The 15,910-nt window shown below is 36.6% G+C and overlaps 1 protein-coding gene and 1 long non-coding RNA gene across 8 annotated transcripts in view; one reads left to right on the plus strand and one right to left on the minus strand.

Annotated features, from left to right (window-relative positions):
* Positions 1-8,316, minus strand: part of LOC135435683 (uncharacterized) — a 59,885-nt gene extending 51,569 nt beyond the window's left edge. Inside the window, exon 1 of the long non-coding RNA XR_010437413.1 lies at positions 8,270-8,316. This is a non-coding gene — a long non-coding RNA (uncharacterized LOC135435683). The remainder of the gene's footprint in view (positions 1-8,269) is intronic.
* LOC135435605 (low-density lipoprotein receptor-like) overlaps positions 951-15,910 on the plus strand; it is a 47,909-nt gene continuing 32,949 nt past the window's right edge. For 4 of the 7 annotated variants that reach the window (XM_064692791.1, XM_064692764.1, XM_064692798.1 and 1 more), the window contains exons 1-2: positions 2,202-2,808; positions 13,209-13,352. In XM_064692791.1, coding sequence (XP_064548861.1) covers positions 2,301-2,808; positions 13,209-13,352 — 652 coding nt within the window. In that variant the 5' untranslated portion in view covers positions 2,202-2,300. Of the gene's footprint in view, positions 1,089-2,201; positions 2,809-13,208; positions 13,353-15,910 lie in introns of those variants that run through there. The other 3 variants (XM_064692756.1, XM_064692781.1, XM_064692772.1) reach the window with 3 other exon arrangements.

Below are 15,910 nucleotides of genomic sequence, written 5' to 3' on the forward strand. Positions count from 1 at the left end.
ATAGTTATCAAGGTTTCCAGCTACTAAAAACACGCAATTCGTGTGTGTTCCCAGACACCTTTTCGCATTTGTAAATATGTTAACCGTTGTTTAGCATTTTCGAATTTTTATGCGATATGCAAATCGGAACACAGCGTCGAAATACGTTTGGGAACTTAGGGTTAAATGTTGCAATTCCGTATGTTAATGCTTTTACTGTATTGCCTGCTAATAGTGCTTAGAAATTCTTGAGATGCCAAGGAAAATAGAAACTATCGTATCTATATAGTTCTAAGTTCTTTCATAGAAAGAAAAAAACTGAAATTTTTAATGCAAATATTTCTTGCGAGTGCTAAATAATATGGCAAATATTCGTCTCATCTTGACATTGACTCATTTAAAAAAGTTCCAGTTGCTTCTAGTAGTAGCAATACGTTGGCTTTTTATATTTTTGATCACCCATTCAATTAACATACTATGCATGTCATGGTCTCTGACCTATGCCAAGAACCAATTTAAGCGAACAGCATTACAAAAAGAAAATTGGTTGTCATAGGTAATTGCTAGACCCAACCGACAACTGTTCGTTCGACCAGACGCAATTCAAGTACACACCTCCAAAATAACGTTCGTGCTAAGCGTTACTTAAGAGAATTTTACAAAGAGTATTTACAACCACCTTACAACTCTTAACATTAGCTCTTCTCATTTCGCTGGCACACTTTTGCTGTCGCTCTCATTCTCACTCTCTCGCTCTCTTATTTATACAGTTAATGCATGCGAGCAAATGTCAAAACTTTTGCCGCGTGGCGATCGTGTATCGCAACGTCGTGTTTGCGTGCGATTGCGCTGGATGAGGGGGGGGGGGGGGGGGGGGGGTCATAGCCGAATCCAAAAGCGAAGCGAACGCAGTGGAACGCTTCGTTGACTGCGGCCTCGCATTGGTAGATCAGTCGTTAAACGTCGTGCGTTGGGCGCAGTCGTATTGTTGTTACTGGAAATATTGCCGGACCGTTACGCAGCTGCAGAGCTTACAAAATATAATATTCTTCGTACGAAAACTAGGAGCTCCCCCCCAAAAAGCAAACATAAATAAGAAAATATTTGTTGTAAGCCCAACGATAACAAAAAAAAAAAAAAAAAGATAGAGGTAGAGAGCGGCGCATAACCGTACGTCAAATTTAAAAATCAAGTGTTAATTGCAAACGTCTGAATTTATTCAGCTGAATTGCGTGAATCTCGCATAACTGTATGGCATATCCGATATATACGGAACACGTGTAGTTCGAGGCCGCATTTTGCATTTTCCGCTGACTTTGCCAAAAAAAAATAATAATAAAATAAAATAATTTAAATGTTCACTCTTGCCAAAATAGCTAGTTTTAATTTTCTCTAAAATTAGAACAGTTTACGTCTAAAATTTTCACATCAGTCTGAACGAAACCCATTGGGCAATACCCAAAGAGAGGTACTTGAGTTCAAGTAGTGGTAGCGCCATTCCCAGAACCACAAAAAAAAAAAAAACTAACTGTGATTCACTTGGCAGTGTGCTTATAAGTGCGATCTATTCATCTGTAAGCCAATCAGCATGACAAGTCCAAAGTTTCTTGTTTTATGTTTAGGGTTTACCTTGTAAAACCTGCGCTAACCGAGCTGACCGCAGCGGGCAGCCTGAAGAAGTCGTCGCCCCTATATTTTGCAACCTTTGTGCTGTTGTTTTTTCTATACCTAACACTAACAAGGGCTAAGCGGGCTTTCACTAAACAAAAGTAAAGAATTATAATTTGTAATCCATAATAACTTATAATTTCACACATTTTTTTAAATTCCACTCTTTTTCCACATTTTTTCAATTCGCCTTTTATAGGGTTTGCCTTAGCAGGGCATACTCTGCCGTTGAATTCTTGCATGTTTTCTTTATTTCGACTTTCTGCAACATCGTATGATATTTTTTATTTTTTTTTTTTTTTAGTCTGTTCCGCATGTTTCTTTTGCTCTTTTACGCTCTTCTGTTTTGTTTTGTCTTCACGATCTCCGAAATATATCATGGCGTTTGGCTCTCTGTATGATATTTCTTTTTTTTTATTATTTTTTTGGCAAGAGTTTTATTTTTGTTGGCAAAGTTGGCATTTATTCTCGCGTTAAAACAGCTGACGCGGTCGTCAGGCTATTATTTAATAATGAATAATATGTATCTAGAGAAAATTGCGTGCGAAAAGTGTTTTTGCCCAAAGTAAAGCAGATGACAAGTGATTACTTTCCATTTTACAGCGAAAAATCGATTTAAAATCAAATCATAAATCGCAAAGTTCAAGCATAAAATGGATGAACCCCTAGCCAAAAGCAATACCAACGCAAATACAACAGCAACAACAACAGCAACAACATCAGTAGAGAACAACAACAACAACGTTCTCGAAACACCGCCAAAAGTAAACGCATTCTTCAGCAGCAGCTCAAACTATCAGAGCCGGGTGCAGCAGCTGATCAGCTTCAGTTTCACCTCGTCGTTCCATCTGATCTTTATCACATGCATCCTGAGCATCAGTAAATTTTGTAATGCCGCCGCCGTGAATGCAGCTCAGGTGACCGCATCAGCGCCCAGTCCAAGTATAATTATCTCAAACCTAAGCGGTTCGGCGCTGCTGGAGAAGATTATAAAGACCACAACCCTGGGACCGCAATTGGATAAGCTAAAAAGTTTTGCACCCGCCGCAGCGAATAGCATAAGTGCGACTAGTACCTCGTCCTTCTTCAATAGCAAGGGCCTCAATTTGGAATTCAAGTTCCAGAATGTGTCGGGCAAAGTAAACACGCCGTTGGATATATGTAAGTAGCACCCGCATTTGGGTTACTAACACTAAAAATAGTTCAAACCTGCGCAAATCTCGCTTAATTGCGTATAACTGCATTAGTATTAGTGCGCTTTTACGAAAATAAGCTCTTTTGCATCGCCTGACATCAATTTGAGCTTTAAGCTTCAAGTCTGCGCTGTCTGTGTGTGGCGTGCGTGTAGCGCGACGTGCCAGCATTTGTTGTTAGGTTTCGCATTTCCATTCGATCAGACCACCAGACTAACAGACCAACAGACCTCCAATTTCCAAATGTTTATTTATTTATGCGAATCGCTTTTCGGAAAAACATTCGCTAACGTCTCACGCTGCATATCGTCAGCGATTCCCTGTTATAGCCATGCCCCAACACATTCCACAACGTCACACATTTTTTTACCTTTTACTTTCCTAAGCCGCTCGCTCCGTGCGCCTCTCTTAATTTGCCTCTTCGCCGTTTCCCCATTATATGTTTCTTCCTCTTCGTCTTCTTCTGCTGCCGGCCGGCATCTGGCTGCAGAGAGCATAGACCCCATGGCTGCTGGGGAGAGCAACAAGTGTTTCAGTTTCTTTTTCTTCTGCTTAGTTTGCCTTCTTTTTTTTTTCGTTTGGAGTTGCTGCTCTTCGTCTTTCGCTCCGCACAGTGGTGTGTGTGTGAGCGGCAATGCGAAGTGAAGTGCGGTGCACGTGTTGAAAACCAAAGCCAAAGTTATGCCACGGTACAAGACGAGCTCACGAAATTGGAACCAGTTTGGCTGTATAAATATTTATAAGGATTTATAGCTGCCTTAGAATCAGGTGCATCAGTTGGGAACTTCAAGTATGTGAAGTATATTAAGTAGCAGAAATCTAAGACACAGTTATGATGTGCACAAGCTAATAACATATGATTAGCTTTGGTGTACAGAAGCTTATATAGAAACAGAAAACTTTATTCTATTATAAAGCATATGATATAAAAAAGGGTAAAGGATTCTGTGTTAAGGACTGTATAAGTTTTCTTAAGCTGGATTCTTTTAATAATTTATGCTACAGTATTTATGTAAAAGTCAGTACTTTAACTTTAGGCTTAAGTTATTGAAAATTTAAAAAAGTTTTTAAACAATCCATCTTTAATCTATCCATCTATCAATCTGCCAGTCATTTCGATGGGCACACTAAATTATATACACGTTTGTGTTGTCAAGGGTATTTAATCTTCGGCATTCCAAAGATATATACTCTTTCGGAAATCAATTAAGAAACAACTTGGTTCACAAAAAACTGCAAATAGTTATTAAAAACTGACAGCTGTTATTGAAATCCGTTAAAAGACTAATGAACAACTTAACCTTAATACAGTCAAACATCGACTTACTGCGATTTCGCTTCATTATTAATATTCGCAAGAAACCGCCCCTCCCCCCTTACCCAAAAATAAAAACAAGCCTTCAGCCAGTTTCAAGCGCAAATCAAAAAGTTTAATATTTATAACAATAAAGCAGTGCAAAAGGTTAAAATAAAAAGCTTTAGCAAGAGACGGTCACTGGGTTAAATTTGAGGGTCTAATAGTCAAAAATTCGTAACATCCACCAATTGTGGCGAAATTTGAGACCTGTTCAAACTTGTTCAATAATTTACATGCCACATTTGCAATCGAAATGCATTTACGCTTTTGCTTGACAGTTGGCCATAATAAAACAAATTACGCTCACCTAAATATGGTCGGACAAAGGGGTAAACGGGCCAAGTGCTTTTGAGGTCTGGCCAAATGTCAATTCAGACAATTGGCAACAATTGCGAAACAGGTAATAGGTCAAAGTGTTAGCTGAGCTAAAACCTGGCTGAAGGTACTCTAATTTTGCCATGAAATGTGCTAAGTCAAGGCTGCCGAGTCCATGAGATATATAGAGGCTTGATCGGACTGATCAGCTGTGGCTTTATACACGTTATATAAAAATTATATCAAGTATATTGAGAAACATGGTCTAAAGAATGTCTAAATGCCGCGTCAGATCTTCATATCAGTCGAAACTTGAGTTTTTACATGAAATATTTTTATGATTTTTAAGAGAGTGTAGCACAACTGAAGAATAACCAAATTTATATATTAAGTTTATATTATATAGAGCCAATTTTTACAATTGTTCGAAAGTTGAGCCCTGGTATGAAAACTTGTTTTTTTTTCACAGATAATTTGAACAATTTTGGCAATTAAGAGATTTACTTTTAGCTAGATTGTTAGCAAAATCTTAGGAAAACCTTGTTATATACAACAAATTTAGATTTATCCCAACCAAACTTATTATCTAAAAGCTGAACAATCGATCAATAAAATTTAAAACAAGGAACTGTTTCGTTGGAAAGGTGCTAAAATATAGTTTATTTTATTATTTAAAAATTGAATAAATAGAGCATTAAATCGGCTGCAAGGTCCAAGTGTATCCTTGCTAGTTGTTAATTATTTTTACAATAACGACAGCTCGAGGCAAATTATTTAGCCATTTCTTCGTTGTAGCAAAAGTTTACAAAACATTTTTGGCCACTTTCAGCATCAGCTGAAACTGTCGTCCAACTGGTAATTGGCAACAGAAAATTGTCAACTGGTAATCTGGTAGCTCTCAAATTGGGAATCGCAAACGCAATCGAAGTTCTCGGCACGTTTCATGACGGCCAAATGAACGTCAGCTACAGATTCAGAGACCATAACGAAAGCTGCACGCATGTTGGACAGTGTAGGGGTATATGGATTCGGATTCGGAGGGGCAGCCGGAGACAGCGTTGATTTATTTTAAAATCGAAATTAAACAAGTTTTTGGGGCCGGCATCATCATAAAAACTGTCGCAACTGGGCAAGGAGCAGAAGCAGAAGCAGACAGAATCTGGACTGAGAACTTGTCGTCCTCGTCCAGACTTTTGTAATTAACTTGGCTAATTATGCTCAAAAATGTGCACGTGCTGTGGGCCACCAATTTCAGACTGTACAGGCAGAGCAGGCTATATATAACATACTTGTATATACTCGGCGCATTTTATGCATTTCCGTTTTGGCTTAATTACAAAACTCATTTTACCTTATGCATAATTATGAGCAAATAAACTGGTTACCAACTAAAAAATGAGAAAAAAAACAACTTTCAGATGAAACCAAAAAAGTGTAACAACAACCTGCAATTGTTTGTATATTACAGCCACAGTTATTCAGGCACACTCACACTCACACTCAGACCTTAACAAGTCTGTCTTTCATAACTGACAGCACATACAAAGCAACAACAATAAAATCATCTCAACTCAAAGATTTCAATGTTAAACACCTCGTAAGAAAAGTTTTTGGTACTCAAATTGCAACTTGTAATATGCCACTTATTAGCATTAATTATGGAATAGGGGGAAAGACAGAGTTTTGTTTAACAACTATATGGAAAGAGATGAAAGCCCTTGGGCTTAAGTTTGCCGCATCACTTAGTAAACTGACAATTGATAAGCTAGGATCATCAGTTTTTGCTACATGAGTTGCCTAAGCGAACCACTGAGCAACGAAGTCCTTGGTTCGAATCCCAGACTATTGACCGAAGGTAAAACCACTAATCAACAAAGTCGCTGGTTCGAATTCCACATTAGCACTTGGATGCTTTAATGCCCGCAGGACACAATAGTCAGCATTCAAAAATATATAAGTATAAAATGCCAGCTCTCGCTAGATGAATTGTCTAAGCGAACCACTAAACAACGAAGTCGCTAGTTCAAATCCCAGACTAGCGCTTAGATACTATAATGGTACCTTAGGTACCTTACCTTGAATACATATAATTGCACAGCCAGCAAAGCTGGCTAAACAGTTATTTTAAAGTCAATTAGCCAGGTGAGTAGCAGGCAGAACGTTGGCTCGCATCCCACGTATAGTGTATAAATGTTTTTAGCTTTCGACCAAATGCAATTGGGAAAGTTACTTTGGCAGTTGTGAATGATTTAACCCGTTTTCTGGCATAAGCTGTTGTCAGCACATTAAGATTTATTTATAAGCCGAATCCATTAAAAATTATTGAGAAATTGAACGTAAACTTTGCTGTCAAAATGACTGAAATTCACGCAGCCAGGCAGAGGATTATTTTAAGCATTACTAAATGCTCCACTTGACATATGCCTGATATATTCAGGCTGCCTCTCTTACATATCCTCTCTTGCCACGCATCTTTGCTATTTGGGAATATGTAAATTTAAGGCCAGAGTGAATCACTTCTTCAGGGCTCGTATACGCTTTGTTTTAGCCAAGTTAACTCACATAATAGCCACAACTATCAACGAAAACAAGTTCTTATCCTTATCTTATCCAATAACAAAAACTATATACTATATACGATATACCTTCAATGTGACGAGCATTTTTATGGACCCTTTGCAATCTCAGTTTAGCGATAAAACGTAGTAAAACTCATTGAAAATACAAATCTAATCGTATGTCTAATTGGAAATCCACACGTATGCTCATTCTAGTATTGTAATTATGTGTATAAATACGTATTCACATGCAAATTGCGCATACGCCACGTATGCAGTGGAAATGGTTTAGTGAAGAAATAGAAAAAATGGCGTGATTTTTTTTTGTTGGCCTGGCTTTTTTTTGGCAAGTGTATTTCGAAACATGCTCATGACTTGACAACATTGTTTACAAACAAGCAACAACAATGCGCAAATAGCCATAGATACATGTGTGTGTATTAATGCATACTAATTGTATTTTTAATTAGAAAACGAAATGCTCTACAGTGAGAGGCGTTCGCCTGTGACGTAGTCGGGTAATTCAATTCAAATCGAAAACAAACAAGTATTTGATCATCATTCATCAAGAGAAACAAATGTAAATAATGTTCGCTGATTCATACATTTGGCTCTCAAAAAAAAAAAGGCAACAACATGTGAGCCAACTGTTTATTATTATTGTGTTATTCGATTTCCTTAGCTGTTGCTGTTTTGCGTGACGTCACCAAAGATCAGGCCACCTTTTTTCCAAACAACAACTATACCCAGCGCTATATATCGCATATGTTTCGCGAGAGAATGCCATTAAGAGCGGCTCAGAAACTCACACAAAAAAGAAGCAAAAAACTCTCTTAAACACAAAACTCAGCTACACCTTATAATTAACCTGCTCGTAATTGCAGTGTAGCCAAGACACAAACCAGCTTTGTAAATAGCGCTCGTTTCACATGCATATACGAGTGGAAAACACGCTGAAGCTTAAATACCCTTATACACACATGGCCTAGGGTATCATAATTAAGAGCAATATATGATCTCCTCTTCGATACGTTACACATTTCATGACCAAATAATAATACCCGCTTTAAGTGTATGCAAATGTTATTTATCGTATTTGTGGGCAAAGTTTTTATCAGCATACGAATTATCACAAATGCCACACACAAAATTAAAGTAATTAACTGATAAATGATAAAACGTGAAAAAACAAAACTTACCTGCAAACGCGAAAAAAAACCGCTGCATAGTGGTTCAAGTATTGGCTGAAAATGATGCAAATATCATAAATGTCATTAGTTTAATATTCGTACTCATTAGACTATCATTAGCTGGAAATAATATGTCGCCCATTAATATTTGCCCTTCAAAGAAGCAACTGTTTGGACTTGCGAGCCCCTTAAAGTAATTGAGGAATACAATTAAAAATTAATTAGAAAGTAAAGCAATTAAAATGCCTTAGCTAAAAAACGAACTCATTTTTAATTACTAACTCAAGAGAGCAATATTTAAAAAAACAAATGTCAATTAAGCCTGAAGTACAACAATGAAACGTTTGCGAATCGGTTCCATTTTCAGACAGTTTAAGGTCGAGAAATATTATTTAAATCGCATATGTGTACTTTAAAATATGTGTCATTTTCATACCCTGAACTCGTTGAAAACGGGTTAAAAGGGGTCTAATGTATTCATCATCATATATCAGAAGGCCAATCGATCTAGATATGCCCGTCTGACCACGAGAGCTATGTCTATTTAAAGGCTAGAAATTTCATGTATACCAAGAACATTATTCATAAATTTCCTTGTAAACTAGATTATAACATATACATCAGATTGTAAAGGTAAACTATGCAGTATAAAATTGCGAGTTCAAACCATGAACGAAATGATATTAAATCGGCAGAGTGTAGATAGAGCTATGTCTATTTAAAGGCTAGAAATTTCATGTATCCCACCATACCAAGAACATTATTCATAAATTTCCTTGTAAACTAGATTATAACATATCAATCAGATTGTAAAGGTAAACTATGCAGAATGAAATCTCGAGTTCAAACCATGACCGAAATGATATTTAATCGGCAGAGTGTAGATCGAGCTTTGTCTATTTAAAGGCTAGAAATTTCATGTATCCCACCATACCAAGAACATTATTCATAAATTTCCTTGTAAACTAGATTATAACATATCAATCAGATTGTAAAGGTAAACTATCTGCGATCATGACTAAGTAGTAAAACTAGTCAAAGCTTTTGCGAATTCGATAAGAACTATCAGTCTCACCTTGGCTGCCAGGACAAACTGATAGTTGTAGTTATCTTTTGATTATATTCTATTATATTCCGTTCTATACAATTCCATTGCCAGCTTTTATTATCATTATAAAGTAAATAAAATGGTTATAAGCGGCACGCCGAAGATTAAATACTCTTGTAGACAATTGGCTTAGAGTTGCTCGGAGTTGTCTCCGTTCATGTGTTGCACATTGAGTGACAAAATAATGATACCTTTTGGGGAAACAAAATTCTGATAAAGCTCTCATGAACAAACAGAATTATTTAACATTTAATGGCAGCTTATCATATTTTCAACAGGTGATTGGTGCAAAGTTCTCGAATTTCTGTTTAACTGATATTATGCGTAATATGTGCACGTAATTGCAGATATTTTTGGTTATAATTATTATACGATATTGGAATGTGCCCGAGGCAGTCTGTGAATAAAGCATTTTTATTGATTTGACCATTGATTGACTTTTGCGCTGATTTTCTGTTTATTATTGCGCTCTTTTCTTTTGCCAAGCCATATTGGCCGGACCCCGCCCGCCCGCCCCTTACTGTTGAATTGAATTAATGGTGCGAATTTTCATGAGAACCGCCCGAGGGAATGGGCAAATGATTGATTTCTGGTCTTTGCCAGGCGGAAAAAGCTGTTCAATGAACCTGGCAACACGCATTTAATTGGCGCCACAATCTGATGCAGAGCAGCGCAGAGAAGTTCTGTCAATCAAATTGGCCCAGCCTCTGTTTCAGCTTCTTTCTTTGTTTTTTTTTTTTTTTTTTATTATTATTCTGTGGTTGCTTGTAAGTTGCGTTAAATTATTGTCGAAAGTAATTTAATTTATTCAACTAAGACAAGTCACTAGGGTGGCGAAAAATTTCGACAGGCATTGTGGTAAACGCAATGTTATCCAATGGAACCTTAAATGAAAACTATTTCGATTTCAAGGCCGGGAAATTGCCAATTAAATCAACATTCACAATCTGCTGCACATCAATCTTCATTTATTCGTTTTGTTTTCTCTAGAGAAAACTAAATGAAATTGTTTGTGTCAAAGCAACAGAAATTTTCAGCTCCAAGGGCTGCCAACTAACAGGTATCAATATGTTCAAGTTTGACAGCTGGATTTAACAGGCAGTTAGCTTATATCCTTTCAATCAGGCAGTGGCATTTAACTTAAGTTTTCTGCATTCACAATTATTACTACAAAAACTATTTTCATTCAATTGAAAGCAATTTTAAATTTAATATATATAATCTTTAAATTCTTTTGTCCAATGAATTTGAAGAATTGCTTTTGTAAGCCATAAATAAAATTAAAATAATCACAAAGTATTTCATTTGATTTTGCTTAAATTCAACTTGGCTCAAAGTAAAATCAGTTATTTTGATAACATTCTCTGCTTTTACCAAAATAAATTAAATGAATAAAATATATAAAAATGAAAATATATTCAATCCAACATTTTGCTGTCATATAATTCATGACCTCCTATTCCACAAAGTCGAATATATAACCACATCAATCGTATTTAGTGCAGCTATAAATATATATCTTTTGAGTTGAGCATTGTGTTTGGATGTGACACAAATTTGTATATTCGAATTATTTATCTCGATATTGTAGCGCAATTTCAATTAAGCATCTAAACGACTCACTTAAAATGCAAATTGCGTGGCATACACACAGGCAGGGACACAAAGAAAACAGTGAGATGGTGAGGGAGAGAGTGAGAGAGAGGGGGAGTGGGGGAGTGGGAGTGGATGAGGGAGAGAGCTAGAGCTAGAGATTTGTGCTGCAACAATTGCTGCAGCATTTGCACATAAATTCCCATTCACATAATAAAACGAACGAAAACTCTTTGCATTTCATATTTAAACGCATTTGCCATGCACCAAAAAATCAAATAATCAAAATATATTTCGTTTTTTCTCTGCCAATTTTCGTGTGAGCGCCTTTTAAATAATTGAGAAGCTCCTAACGCGACGAAGCGCAGTGAATTGTGCAGATGCATATACAAATATGTGTAAAGATATATATGAAAATATATAATATGCACAATTTTTAATTAAATTTTTAATAATATTTGTTGTACTAAAGCGTTCAGACCTTTATCCATTGAAAACTTTTTGTAAATGTAAACAGCTCTAAAGCAAATGTAGTTCCGCCCATTTTCCGAACAGTCGTGTGAGTTTGCCGAGAAGTATGAAACGCGTTTGCAACGAATTTCTATTATTTATCTTGGACAATTAGTTTGATCCTCTTAAAAATTAGTAGTTTTCCACAAACAGTTTTCGCTCGTTTTCCACGCTTGCACGTTGAAAGGTAGCTGAACATTTTCAGAAAATTGTGCGAGACGCGTTGATGATCAATCAGTCAGATAATTGATAAGAAATCAAATAAAATCAATTATATATAATTATTTACATATATAGATATATTTTGTTTCAACTTAAAAGTTGGTCGCCTTTTTGAGATGAGCTAATTTAAGCAACACGTCCCGCTTAGCGGACCGAGGAACGCGAAAGTGAATGTAAACTAGGACTAAAGGCTTAGTCAATCTATCTTTTTATGCGAAAGAGGAGACCCCGAACAGAATACTCTGTAATGCGCTGCTATCTGTTTCCACTTCTAGGCCACGCTACTTGCATTTAGAAATATATATAAAATGGAAAGAATCCGCCATTGAAACAAAAGCTTAACAAATATTTTAAACAGTTTTTTAAGCTTTGCCGAATATATTTGCAATTTATTTTTGTGCTCTTGAAGCTATAATTATATTATTTTTTTTTTTGACTATTTGCTTCAACTATGCAACATTCTTATGTTAAGCGCAAACACACATACACACTCATACATTTATAGAATTTAAAACAAAAGCCAAAAATGTAAATACAATGGATTCTTTTGCTGCACGCTTCGAATTTCTAACATTAATGAAGTGCGTTGATGTGTGCGTGCGTGTGCGTGCGTGTGTGTGTGTGCGAGGGGCATTGCTTGAATTTGTCTGGAATTCTAATTAAATGTGTGTGCGTATTGAGCTCGTGCGTAGCTAAAACATTGCCTAAGCAAGTGTCTCCTTGTATTAAATGTGCCCAATTAAACGTCAAATGGCACATGCTTTTGCTCACTCGAAACAATTTTAAGCTAATCACAGCACATAAGCAGCTGCCTCACACACACACACACACACACACACACAGACACACACACACAGCTTATTTGGTAGTCAGCTCACACATAAACAGGCACACGCACAAGTACACCTTAAACTTTTGCCAAATCCGGTAAATCATCAGCTATTTTATGGCTAAGCGGAAATGCGCCTGCCGCCATTTTGTTTACAAGTGACTTTGTCACTAAGCGCCCAGCCGAATGCCATAAACGATTGATGAGTCCCAGTTCCTAGCTTACACACACACACACACACACACGCACACACACACTGCCTTTAAGCATGCTTTGTATTTGCGCTTATTAATATCAAAAACTTGTGCCCTTTTGTTTATAGCGGCATATTTTGCGGCTTACCCTTTAACACACGCACACACACACACACATACACACCCAAACCTGCTTACAAGCTGCCCACCCACTTTATTATTTACAAGTTTTTGTTTATTGTCAGCTTTTGGCCCCGACCTTACAAAGATCTTAAAGCTTGTCAACGCGACCCGCAACGCCTCCCCTCCCCCCACCCCCACCCCCCTCACTCACATTGTGCGGTGCGGTTAACGAGCCAAAGTTTTCAACTTAAATGTTAGTTATGAATTTGATTAGGCTCTGTTGTTCGGTTCGCCGCAGTATCTCATCCTGATTAATTAATATGCATTTGATTTGTCAAATATGTTTATTTTTTTCATCTCTGCTTACAGCTCAAAGCCTGCCGCACTATTGCGAGGAGAAGCAGTTCCGTTGCAGGGAGAGCGGCGAGTGCATACCCATTAGATTTGTCTGCGATGGCGATACGGACTGCAAGGATCACAGCGATGAGCTGCTCGAACAATGCAAATTTACAGGTGAGTCGAGACGACGGCCCAAACATAAACTCCATAAACTGTTGGCAAAGTTGTGGATGCCTTTGAGGCTTCATACTAGCTGCCACCTCAATTTGTTGCGCCACAGCCTGCCCGCTGCACCCTTAGACAAATGAGTTTTATTCAACTTCAGCTTGCAACTTTTGTTGTTGCCACATTTTTTATAGAGCCTCGCCCGGCCCAAAGTCAAGGCACATGATGTATTTGCTGTAGCTGTTGGGCTTGCATGAATGGCCACAGCTGTTGTCTGTGTGGCCAACTACCAACGCCCCCCCCTTTCCACCCCACGACTCAAATGCTCAAACCCCCCCCCCTCTCACACTCTAATCTGTTGTCAGTCATTTTGTAGTTTTTCAATTTAGAAAATGTCACAGAACTAACCATTTACTTAGTTGCTGTGTGTATAAATGTGCATGTGTGAATGTGTGCGAGTGTGTGTGCGAGTGTGTGTGTGTGTGTTTGCTTTTGTATTGGATTTTGGTGTTTTACTATTTGTTTGGCTTCGTTGTTGAGTAAGTAACAACTGGCTGTTTATTTAGTGTCATGTTAGGTGGGCTCTCAACTGCCTCAACTGAATTTGTTTTCGTTTAATTTTTAGGCCCGATGTATAGAGGATATATAGAGTTATATGTGTGCGTGTGTATGTGTGTGTATGTGCTTGTGGGGTTTTTTTATTAGCTCTATGCTTTTAATTTACAGTCTCTAGTTTATTCGTGCTTCGTTGCTTTCATTTGGCAACACGTTGATATTTTGTGTTGCATACTTTCAGGCTGGCACTTCAAATAGTTGTCGCCCTACAATGCGCGCTTAAATATTAGGCCGACCTACAAAAATTTACCTCACGTCGCGTAGAACAATTAACAATTGTTATAAAAATAGTCAAATTGTTGGATTGAATGTAAATTTAAATTTTCAAAAAGCAAAATTGTATTGTTTTTACCAAGCATTTCCATTATTCCATAAATAAAATATACATTTTCAATTAACGTCAGTCCAGTTCGTTTTATAGTCTCGATCCTTCAAACAAGACTCTTTTTTATTTATATTGTATATATATTTTTTAAACTGTCCAGTCGAAGGATTTGCAATTTAAAAACCATCGAAAAAGTTTTAATAATATCCATATTAAATTCAATATTTAATTGTATGAATTGAATTGTTTTTAAAATATACATACTCTCCCTTTTATTTTATTTATAAATTTTAAGCAGTATTATTATTTAATTTATTATTGTGATTTTTCAACAAGTGTGCCACAGCATTTATTATTTTTGAATTTGCATTTATGGCCACAAAAAGTATGAGTTAAACTGTTGGCCAAGTTCAACAAACTGAACTGTAATCACAAAATGCTGGACACAAACAAAAACCTTGAGCCGTGCTGTGCTACTGTGAGCGAGTGCAAGAGCTTAGCAAATGAGTGTGTGGCAAGCGGGGCACTTGCAAACCGTACAACAGCTAAGTACGAGTTGAGTCGTATTTGGCGAACGTTTAAGACAAGTCAAGTGCAATCTAACTAAGCCATTGCATCATGCTTCGAGCACAGACACAGTTTAAAAGAGCTTACGCCGAGAGCAGACGCACAGCAGAGCAGCTGGCAAAAAGCTTAACTTCTTTGATTGTAGCTCAAGTCGAGAATGATAATGTATGCAGAAATAATTGTAATTCCATTATTTAGGAAAACTTTCAGGCAATAGATTATGCTGTTAATTTTCAAAACAAACATTTACTGCAACACAATTGGGTGGAAACTATATTGGCTCGATATAAAATGCGATTTTTCATAAATTCGATTTCTTTAATCCAATTTAATGACTGCCAAAATTGCACCTAAAATTAAAATGTGTTTGTTTTTAAAATAACTATTTATTTTTAACCGTTAACTACGCTGCCTTTTAACAAGTATTTGCCAAGGATAATTGGCTTACCAGTTTTTAGAATTTTTGGGCATTAAGCTAAATATCAATGCTAAAGATAGCACAAAGTTCGACTACAAAGAAAATGTACTTTTTTCATTAGTAAAGAGTTTTCTAAACCAACGTAAAACATATTTTTTATATTTAGCTTTCTCTTCTACTCAATTGTTTGATAAAAGTAAACTTTTTAAATTGCTATCGTAGTCCAAGAAAATTACTCAATTCAGCTTGCAGCTTGTTTTCATTATAAAACATAATAAATTCTAAGAATACATTTTTCTGACTAAAGTACGTAATTAAAAAATAGTACAAAAAATTCATAAAGCGATAGCTTCATAATCTTTTTAATACGAACAAATATAGTTTTAAGAACTATAAGCTTAATGTATAATAACTAGATTATTTGTGATAAGCCCAAGCATTTGCTAATTTTCCCTGGAAAACACAAGTTGTTGCAGTCTGTGCCTTCGACAAAAGGAAGTCGTGAGGTCATTAAGTGTTTTTTTTTTTTGTTTTTTTTTTTGCTGATATAGCACAGACAATCCTATACAGTCTCCGTACTTATCGCGCACTTAACAATTGCGACTTAAATAATTAGTAATTAAAATACATATGAGCGAAAGA

Source organism: Drosophila montana, unplaced genomic scaffold (assembly GCF_035044405.1).
Source record: "Drosophila montana isolate Dmon_TW-CO22-7 unplaced genomic scaffold, ASM3504440v1 contig_1505_1, whole genome shotgun sequence".
Taxonomy (NCBI): domain Eukaryota; kingdom Metazoa; phylum Arthropoda; class Insecta; order Diptera; family Drosophilidae; genus Drosophila; species Drosophila montana.